This window comes from Nicotiana tabacum, chromosome 12, assembly GCF_000715075.1.
Source record: "Nicotiana tabacum cultivar K326 chromosome 12, ASM71507v2, whole genome shotgun sequence".
NCBI lineage: Eukaryota > Viridiplantae > Streptophyta > Magnoliopsida > Solanales > Solanaceae > Nicotiana > Nicotiana tabacum.
Window position 1 is genome coordinate 98,995,963 of NC_134091.1, and position 10,927 is coordinate 99,006,889.

Here is a 10,927-nt window from a genome sequence, read left to right on the forward strand (position 1 = left end):
CTTGATTGTACCTCGTCACTACTCCACTGAGGTTAGTCTTGATACTTACTGGGTACCGGCTATGATGTACTCATACTACACTTCTGCACATTTTTGTGCAGAGCCAAGTATTGGAGATATCGGACTCGGACAGAGTTAAAGCGTGATCGCAAGGACTCAAGGTAGAGCTGCTTGGTCGTCGCAGTCCCTTGGAGTCTTTTCATTTTATTGTACTGTTAATTATTAATCAAACAATATTGAGTATTCGATCCTTGAGTTCATTCCATGTATTCAGTTAGAATTCGTGACTCAGTATTACCAGTCTTGGGAGGTTTTCATAATTGTTTCCACTGTTGGTTTTTGGTACCTGTATTGAATTCAAAAAAAATGGCTTGAAATGTAATTGTAATTGACTTACTTAGTCTTAGAGACTAAGTGCTATCACGACGCATGTGGTGAAATTTTGGGTCGTAACAATAAATGTCAATATGATTTGCTACCATTTGTTGAGTTCACCAAAATTCTGTAATTTCTAATATCTGAATTATACAATAATGCTTCATTCAATCCTAGGAGAAATTAATCCAACACCTTATGCAATTGTGATAGAATTAAATTTCTTAAGAAAACACAATTTTCTGTTGTGTTCAAAACTTTTAATTCTTCAACTTCGGTTATGTTTCTATTTTACCAAAAAGAATTTATTTTAAAATACAGATTAATAACAGTATCGACAGAGCAAGTAACTAATTGAAAAGGATAATGGTCTTTCACATAAAACATCGCTTGAGTTTTTTGTTTTTAATGATATATTGATATACGTACCTCAATATTAGTATAAAATATCAAGAGGGAAATACAGTATTACGACACCAAATTCATCTCAACCCACTATATTTGCAATCAGAAAATAAATTAATCTATAAAAACTCACTAATTAAATTGTAACAAATAGTAAATTTGAACCCAAATTTTTTTAGATAAAAATATAATAATCAGTGTTAAAGACCTTAAAAAGTTAAACCCATAAAACTTAAATCCTAAACCCGCCTTTTTATAATACAATCTCATTCTCCTCGGTGCTGTTAATTTTTACATCTAGAACCTGAAATTTCTACCTACATTTTACAGCACATGATTGAGGTAGGCAGTGTATCACCATTCTTTGTGGTCAGAGAAAGGGAGAAGGATTGGGTTTTATAACTATATGCTTAAGAGGATGAGCGACGTCGCTACCTCCAGCATGCTTGACAAACTCGGCTGGTGAGAGAAAACTTCCATGACACACACACATAATTCTAATCTCTTCCCCCTTACCATACTTGTATAATATTCCATCTATTCTTCTCCCATTAGGACCATCTCCTTTTGTGAAAACACATGGCATATCCCCTAACGTGTTTGCTCCAGTTTCCTGCACTTGACTTGTTGTTGTATCATGCTTGTTACATGGACTTTCCATCTCTTGATCTCTCGCTCTTCTGCTTCTCACAACTCTCATTTTTGACCCCGAGGAACCAATTTCTTGACCACATCCATCTTGTAATGACTGGATACTGGGAGGGCTCGCCTCAGCCGACCCTGCAAAGAATATTTTATTGAAAGAAAAAGGAGATATAATGGAATATATAAATGGCATGTATGCTCATGCACACTTTTTGTCAACTCATTATTAACTCCAGAACTTAGTTGAGGTTATATGACCACCTTAAGAAATATAATGCATTAACAAACACATGAACAAGCAACCTTACAAGACTTCGAAAGGTTTTGGGGCCATAAACATAAAGAAACCATAAATGCTTACTGATGTCTAGAGAAGGTATATCAGCTCAGGTCCACCCATTACCTCCTTTTCTAATATAGAAGCTCCAGCTAGTATTGCATGAATACCCTCAAAATCAGATACATCCAGAACACATTATGATTCTCTAAGATGTATGCTTAAAATGGAAAAGCATAATTCAGCAGTTAAGCCCTAAAAATATACTTAAAAAGAAATTAAACCATAAGATAGAAACATAGAGGGGAAAAAAAGGTGACTGTCAGCAGGGAATTCATGCAAAACAAGTATGCGGAACTATATCACAACCAACGACCAATATTTTGCACCTAATTGAAGTCACACCTAGCAGCTGGAAACAGTAGAAGATATGCATGTGCTGAAAGAAACATCTTTTGTTTCTGAAGCATTTTGTTTGATATGATGAAGGAACAACAATAGCACGGGTGTCCAGCCTTAGTTGGAACCCTATTGAACTGTTCAATCTTATATCTTTTGACTAAACATAACAGCGTAAACATGATGTCTCCAAAGGTGCAAACCAAAAGAAGACTGAAAGTTGATAGCCTATTGGATACTATATGTGTATATATATATATATATATATATATCCATAGGCCTATTAGGCTTCACTCTGTACATCATGCTACCAACAACGATATAATTGACCACATGTGTACAATCTGTTTTTTATAGTTTCTACTAATCAGCAACTACTGCTCAAGTTCATTATAATGTGATCTTTATATAGCCAGAAAATAAAGGTCACATAGGGACAGAAGAGAGGAAGGAATAGGTATATGAGTAAAAAAGAGGTCCCAGCTCATATTGAGTGCCTCTAGGGACATAAGATGAGCAAGTAGCTGAGCAGAAGCAGAAAGCTATCCGGTCCTCTTCCTTCATTCTCACCATAAATATTGTAATTTCAGGAAATTGTATACTTGATATAGAAATTAATAATAGATGGATATCGTAGATCCTACATGAAAATAAATTAAGGATCGAAATTGTATTCTGATCCAAAATCTCTGAAGTAAACTTAGTTAATAATGGCTCTTGGGCAGATGAAGCCAATCATAAACAAGTTTCCAACATTCTATGTATCCAAAAGGTTGTATACATGATTAGGAAAAATATCTATAGACGTTTTCAACCATTTTACGTGATTTCAAACTTTTTAGTAAAACAACAGCAAACTTATCGAATACAACAATCATGTATGATTAGAGCTCCTTTCAAATTCCCACTTTATTGCAAATAGCTCATTCAGGTTTGGTCAGCAACACAAGAGTATTATCTTGATCAGACCTTATTAAGTGACTTGTTCAATGCATATTTTCTAAAACGAAAAATCCAGAAGAGAGCATTCACAGTAATTTCCGTCAAGAAAATGAATAGTCTCAGTCATAATAATGTTATTCGATTAATGCCTATATAATGCGAAAGCTTTGTATGACAAGTATAATAAGAAACCTAATGATCGTGATCACCTTGGAACATATCACACAAAATGATAACAAATACAGTGAATGGAACTTTTGGCCGGAAGAAGCTCTATTAGAGAAATGACAGTAAGGTTGAAGTTTGTCAGCACCTATATTAACTACTAATTCCTTCTCTACTCAACATTGTGAACCTGTTTCAACTAAAGAATATAATATTTCCCCCCAATGGAAGCAGCACAATTTCAATTTTTATTTAGTCCATTATAGTGGTTTACATTTTTTTTTTTTAAATATCAGAGAGCGACTTTAATAAATTCCTCTTTTCTAGCATTTTATGTGACCTCCTTTTCCCTGTTTGTTTGCCCCGTATGATGAGAAACTTTTGAATCTTGTCATTCCTCAATTAGCATGCATGTCACAACACTAGGTATGGAAGATATATGAATCTATCATTGGACAATACAAACACAAATGGTCTAATTCGTACATTCAACAGAGAGAGAACTGGCCAAAATGGAAATAACAAAAAGCCCAAGCAAAAATGTATTAGATCAATATGATAAGCAAAAAACAAACAAGTAGAAGTCATCAGCAAACATATAACTGGCGCTGGAAAGCTGTTTGGCAAGTGAAGACACCTTTGAAGGTAGCATGTTTTGTGTGGTAATTAGTTGATGGGGATGCTTGTCGGACACAAGATAATTTAAATGAGGACGGGAATGCAACTTTGCTCAAGATGCTATTTGTGTGGGAAGAATTCAGAGAGTAATAGTCATCTCCTTTTGCACTGTGAGGTTACTGAATTACTTTGAATCATGAAAAGAATGAAATGGATCAGGCCAAACACTGCTCCTGTTACCATGCTGGAATTACTCTACTGAATTGGTTAGGCAGAGAAAATGGTGGAAAATCGTTCCTGGTTGCATATGGTGGACCATATAGAGGAAAAGAAACACAAAATGTTTTTAAGAATTAGTAGCTCCATTCAGAAAATCAAGATGACTGCCTTTTTTTAAAAAAAAAAATTGTGTAAAAAAGATTTTGTTGATGATGTAGATTCATTGTCAGGCATCATAGAGTCCTTGTAAAAAGAACAAGGATATATTTTTTGTTTTGGTTTTTGTAATCTGTAAAGATGGATTTTAGCAGTCTTTGTGCTAAAGATATATAACACTGATACCATTCTAGAAAAAAGTAAAAATCACATCTTAGTGAAGATTGGTGCATGTGCAATAGGTAATGTTTTATATCACAAACAAACTCATCAAACTTAAAAGCTCAAAAACTATTAGAACTCAGTAGCCATGTAGAGCAACTTCAGCATAAAGAAAATTTACCATATCGAAAGGTTACCTAAGTCAATGCCGAATGCACTAAGGTTACCTACAAATTCTTAACCAGCCAACTATCTAACTTGTCAAGAAATTTTCCACCTACTGGTGATAGGGATTTATGTTGCTTATTGCAAGAGTTACTGGGTTCCCAGGAACCCGTAGTCTATGCATTAGGTCCGCCCCTGATGTGAAAGAGTGCCTCCTCCTCCTAAAGTTAACTAAGAGACGGAAAGGCTAACCCAACTCTCTAATGTTATTCTCCTTTTGTGTCATTTTATAGGACTATATTTGACTGCACACTAAGTCTAAGATGTCGAGCTGATTTAAACATTAAATTATTTGTAGTGAAAGAAACATTAAAACAATGATTGAAAAACTAGTTTCATAGAGAACATATCATATGAATGTTTAAAAGTTTATACAAGTTCTGAAAATTATTATACACAATAATATCACTAGCAGGGTGGTGTAACATATTTAGGGATGTCCCAAAATGATAAGATTTCCATACTATAAATATGAGACAGAGGAAATACATCTTATTAATATTTCAAAGTTAAAAATTTAAAAAAAATGCCAATTAATGCAATCTGCAATGTCAGAACCTCTCTTTGGAATAAAGCATTTTATAAATATTTCAAACCTACTAGGTTAACACCAAGCAACCATGAGAATTAAAAGAAAGAAGTATATTTCATTGAGCTTAGTTTGGTTTATCAACCACACCAACATTTATTATCTTAAGCATTTCCAACTGCATCTTGCATCTGTTTTGGTACATTAGTTTTTTGTTTTTCCTGCTCTTTTCCAATTTCCAAAAGCCACCTACCTAGACAAGTACAGTAGTAACAGTACTTAAAGTGTTTGCCAGACTAACAGCATGTTTGGAAAAATTAACTTATTTTGAGAAAGTTTTTTTCGGATAGAATCGGTTTGTATTTGGCTAATCACTCTAAAAAGCACTTTTGAGCAATAATTTGTGTTTGGCCAAGCTTTTCAGAAAGTGCTTTTAAGTATCAAATTACAAATAAGGACATAAATAGATTTACTTAATAGTTAATATTATAAGTAAATAAATAATCTTAAAAAATTATTATTACATGCAATAATTAAATTTTTTCATTTTATTTAAGTAAAATATGAAAGTAAAATTTAAAAATACTTAGTTCTTTTAATATAAGTTAAATATATTAAAAATCATTCAACAAATATAAAAGCATTCACCCCTAAAGTCACTATATATTAGAAAACTATCCTAAAAATAATAAAAAATATTTATACAATAATATCCTAAGTATTAGGTTTAACGGTTATTTTAGTATATATTATATTTTGTTAAGGGTAATTTTGATAAAAAAAAAAGTCAAAATTGCTTCTGCTTTTGGGAAGAAGCTACTTTTTTCTTCTTCTCAAAAACTGATTCTGCTTCTTTCCAAAAGCGTTGGCCAAACACCTCAAATTAGGGAAAAAAAGTTCTTTTCCAAAAACAAAATCACTTTTGGCTATTAAGTACCTTTAAATAGTCAAACATTCAATATAATACCTGCACTAATAGAAGGAATTTGATAAACATACTTCTGAATCAAGAACGTGGCAAATGGCAATTAGAAAAAACACATGCATGTGAATACAGATAAAGCAAAAGCCAAAAAATCTGTAAGATCTTGACAGCAGGCTTTCAACAAGAAGCACCAAGACTTTTTCTACCACCTCATAAAATAAAAGAAAAATGAAAATGTCCTACTACAGTAATTTAACATGTGATTACACGCCTACTGAGCCAAAAATAGACTACTCATACAAGGATCAAGATTGTTCAACACCAAAGTAAAAAGTGTTTCTGCTCTTTTCTACTTTGTTAAAACATACTACTAGTATAAAATTCAAATACCAAAACAGATACTACCTCCCTTTCAATTTAGATACACATTTAGCATATTATGAGAAAAATTGTAACTTATACTCATTTTTTTTTTATAGTTTTTAAATATCTAAATTTTAATTTTAAAATATTGAGTTGAACTAATCTAATTTAGATTCAAAATTTAGTACTCTCGAGGAGCGAAATGTGTTGAAAGTACAAATTGTCTTATTCTCAACTCTAAGCACTTGATTGATTCATCAAAGTTGTAGGAAGAGCAAACAATAGCAATAAAGAAGCATATAATGACTAATTAAAACTAAGATGATAAGGGAGTGTATATAAGTTAAACTCGTAAAAAGAACTGTCGTACCTTGTGCGGGTTTACTATCCAACTCAGAAATACTAGAAGAACTACCACCTTGAGATTCCATTGACTCCAGTGATGCTGGTTTTCCAAGCCCTTGCATTTTACTAGCCAAATAACTTCCTTTCCCTTTTGCCATTGCCCCAAAAGCAGCCAATGTTGGCAACCCACAACCAAACTTCTTTGCAGTAGCCAAATACTGTTCCCTCTCCAATTTTCTGCCTCTCAACTTCATCTCAATCCCTCTCTTTTCATCTCCCACTTCTTTATTATCACCCCTTAAATTCCTTTGTACTTTCTCTGACCTTCTCCTCTTAGCTTGCATCCTTCTCAAACTCTGCAATTCTTTCCTCTTTCTCCATTCTGCCTCAGTTTCCACTGGCAATGAAGAAGTTCTAACCAAACTGCTATGATTATAAGATACTTGTGCTGATGATGATGAACTTAGTGCATCATCATCTTTAACTGTTGGTAAAATAGCAGCTATAGAAGAAGACCTTACTAATGATGTTTTGTCAACACCAAATCTACCTCCTAATGACAACCCAAGATTCAACGCATCTTCATTAATATCCTCAAGTTCAGATTTTTCTGAAGTAGTATTGCCCATAAATCTTTGCAATAAGTCCCTTGAAAATCTGCTTGTGTCCAATGAAAGATTCTCCATCCTCCTCTCATCTGCATCACCCATGACAAAACCATATAAACCCCACCAAAAAAGAACTATTATCAGACTTAATTATTTTCACATGTAGGTGCATTTTAAAACTTCCCATGATCAAATTTAACCACACCCAGATAGAAAAATCTGATCTTTAACTTCATATTAGCTTGGACTAAGCTTCAAGATTAAGTATTTTACACCCACTTTAAAGAAAACCTCAGCAGCAATAAAAGAGCAATTCCACAATAACTGTAAAAATCCACCAAAGATGTTAAAAATGGAGAAGCAAAAACAATCAAGAAAATTGTTAGCTATTGTAGGGAATGTTATGTTCCAGAAAAAGGGTGGTGAAAAAATCAAGAAAACATGAAGAATAGGGAGCATAAAATGCAAATGGAAGAGGGAGAGAGAATAATGAAACAAATTAATGAAATGAAAAGTTGGGAAAAAGAAAGGAAAATGGGGCATGGATTTTGAGTGTGGAGGGGACAAAGAAAGTATTTTGCAAAGGACAAGTGGCTGAAATGAGAAAGGGTGTAGGGTGACACGTGGGTATGACTGAATAGCCCCTTTTTGGTGGTGTCTCTAATGAAAGTTTCAATCCAAGAAAAGGATGTTTAATTAGGAATAGGAATTATTTAGATGTGGTCACTCAGATATCAACCTTTTCTATTGGGACCAATAATTTAAGTTTGATTGATCATAAAAATAGTTGCAGAGACACCATTCTTTTTGAAATATTAATTTGAACCCCTTTTCTTTTTTGGATTGTACTTTTCAGGGTTTTATATTGTTGTGATTCATTTCGTCATGTAATTTTAGCACTTAGTGAACCTTTTTTCAGAGCCCCGATTATTCTGTATTCATGTAAGGCTCATTAAAGTAAAAGTGTTTTCTACAACAACAAAAAAAAAACTTTTTAAAACTCGAACGCAAAATTTTTGGTTAAAGTATTTGGTGAACTGAAATTAGAGGCATCATATATTGCCTCTTCATGTTTCTGTATTTTTTAGCAGGAAACGAATATCATGGATGTTATCGGCTAAAGTTTGTAAAAATTAAACACGATAATTTTTTAAATCAATCATTATTATGTATACAATTGAGATTGAACCTTTAAATAATATGCTTTAGATTAAGTCTTCTTATTGAAAGGAGCAATTTCAACAAATAAATGGAATTTGAAGGACTTTCTGCTTGCACCTGTAGAATAATATATTAGTCTTCATTTTAAACTATTATAATACGATAAATTGACATTTTAAATTTTGTATATAGATGAGTTTGTATAACATTTTTATTTGGTATAGGGTGTTTTCTCTTTTACTTTACATAAACTTCCATCTCTCTAATAGCTCAAAATTCTCTTAAACAACAACTTTGATTAGAGAGAAATAACTTTGTTAAGGCAAATAAATAAAAGTCCATGGTCATGAACTTTATATATCTTGTAATGAATTACATTCTTGATCCATTGAAGCTTCAATTGGATATGATGAATTTTGAATATTATCAAGGAGTAAATGCAATTTTTCCACAAGTTGGAGGGGTACGTGGCAACCACTAGGGTACACGAGGGATATGGTGAGGCGTTGTAGTACAGAATGGAACTACCAGAAAGAGAAATGAATTTGGCTGTCTGAGACACTTGTCAAGAAATCAACAGGGATTGACATTTGTCAATTTATACTATCCTCAGCATCTTCTATGTTATTTTTCTTTTATTTATAGATTTCTTTTCATTTTAAATGCTCTGTATTTGCATTTAGGTTCCAACTATTCAAATTTAGGTTCCAACTATTCAACTATTAAAGGGTCGCTATTAGAATTTTGTAATTCTCATGCTAGAATATAGTGGGCGTTTGGACATAAGAATTATAAAATTGTAAAATAGGGAGAAAAAAATTTTCAAGTGAAAATGGTGGCATTTGAAATTTAGAGTTGTGTTTGGACATAAATATAATTTTGAATTGTTTTTGAAGTTTTGTGAGTGATATGAGTGAAAATTTTGAAAAACAGTTTTTTGGAGTTTTTCAAATTTTCAAAAATTTCAAAATGCATTTTCAAGAGAAAATTAGAAATTTTATGAACAAACGCTGATTTCGAAAAAAAGTAAAATTTTTTTGAAAAAAAAAAATTCTTATGTCCAAACGGGCTCATAATATACTCTCTTTGTTCACTTTTAGTTGTTCACTTTTAACTTTACACTTCCTTTAAGAAAAAATAAATAAAATATATATTTTATAATTTTACTCATAATAATGATAGCATTATCAAAAGCCTTAAAAAATAATTCGGGTAATAAGTAATTAATGATAAAGGTCAAGAGAAAAATTATTTTTCTCTTAATTTAATGTGAATATAGCAGATAAGTAAAAATAAAAATATATTTTTAATAGGACAAATAAAAATGAATAATTAGAAGTTGAAGGGATCAATTCTTGTGATGGTTACAATGATTTGGTTAGCTGTCGACAAATAAGGGAAAAGGGTTCAGTCCTTTGGGATTTGTGTAATTCTTTTTCTAAAATTGGATTAGTTTATATTAATGAAGGTGTTTTTCTGAGTACTACCCAGATTGGACATGACACGTAGCTCATAAGCTTCCTCTCTTTGGTCAAATTTAGGATATTTCAATTCTCAGTAAGAACAAGAAAGTCCAAATATAATGTTCTAAAATGGACCCACACACACAACAAATGAATTATCCAAATGATGACTTAAAAATGGGTGACGTTTAAGCTGCTATTGCTTCAAAACAGGCGAAAGAAGTTTTGGAAAATTTTATTTTGTTATAAAATAAAAATTATAAAGTAAATAAATTGAATATAAGTATAGAAAAATTAATATATTATTCAACTTCAAACTCATGTATATAATGAACGGAAAACTTTTTTATTTATAGAAAAAAGAAAGCAGTTGCGAGACTTTTCTTGAGCTGCTTGTAAGCTGTCTGCATGAGATGTTTGCAACCTGCCTGTTTAATAAGAAGTTGTTGCAAATCATTTCATTGAGTTGCCAACCTGCCTGCATCAGCAGCTTGTAGATAAATTTCAATAGAGTACCAAACGGATAATCTTCTTCAGGAAGATTATTTATAACGGAGTAATAAATGGACATCCATAATATAATTATTTTCATAACGCTCCCCCTTGGATGTTCATTAAAAGATATTGTGCCTCGTTAAAACCTTATTAGGAAAAATTCAGTGGAAAAATCCTAGTGAAGGCAAAAGAGTACACATATTTAGTAATGCGCATTTCTAGCTGCCTCATTAAAAACCTTACAAGAAAAACCTCATGGAAAAAACCTTAGTAAGGGAAAAAGAGTATAACGCGTATTTCTCTCCCCTCATGAAAACCTTGTTTCAAATATTTGAGTCTCCGCATTCCAATCTTGTATACCATCTTCTCAAAAGTTAAAGTTTGGCAAAGATTTAGTGAACAAATCTGTTGGATTGTCACTTGAACGGATTAGTTGCACATCGATGTCAC

The 10,927-nt window shown here is 32.3% G+C and overlaps 1 protein-coding gene across 1 annotated transcript; it reads right to left on the reverse strand.

Moving 5' to 3' along the window:
- Nucleotides 1-985: 985 nt before the first annotated feature.
- LOC107801047 (ninja-family protein AFP3-like) lies at nt 986-7,906 on the reverse strand. The gene is made up of 2 exons (XM_075226730.1): nt 6,776-7,906; nt 986-1,560 (listed from the first exon to the last, which is right to left on the reverse strand). The coding sequence occupies exons 1-2, from the start codon at nt 7,458-7,460 to the stop codon at nt 1,151-1,153; spliced, it is 1,095 nt and encodes a 364-aa protein (XP_075082831.1). The 5' UTR covers nt 7,461-7,906; the 3' UTR covers nt 986-1,150.
- Nucleotides 7,907-10,927: the final 3,021 nt, after the last annotated feature.

Excerpts from the sequence above, each read along its gene's own strand:
- LOC107801047 (XM_075226730.1), bottom strand. The coding sequence starts at position 7,460 with ATGGGTGATGCAGATGAGAGGAGGATGGAGAATCTTTCATTGGACACA. Across the intron at positions 1,561-6,775 it reads GGATAGTAAACCCGCACAAG|GGTCGGCTGAGGCGAGCCCT; the intron begins GTACGACAGTTC and ends TATTCTTTGCAG.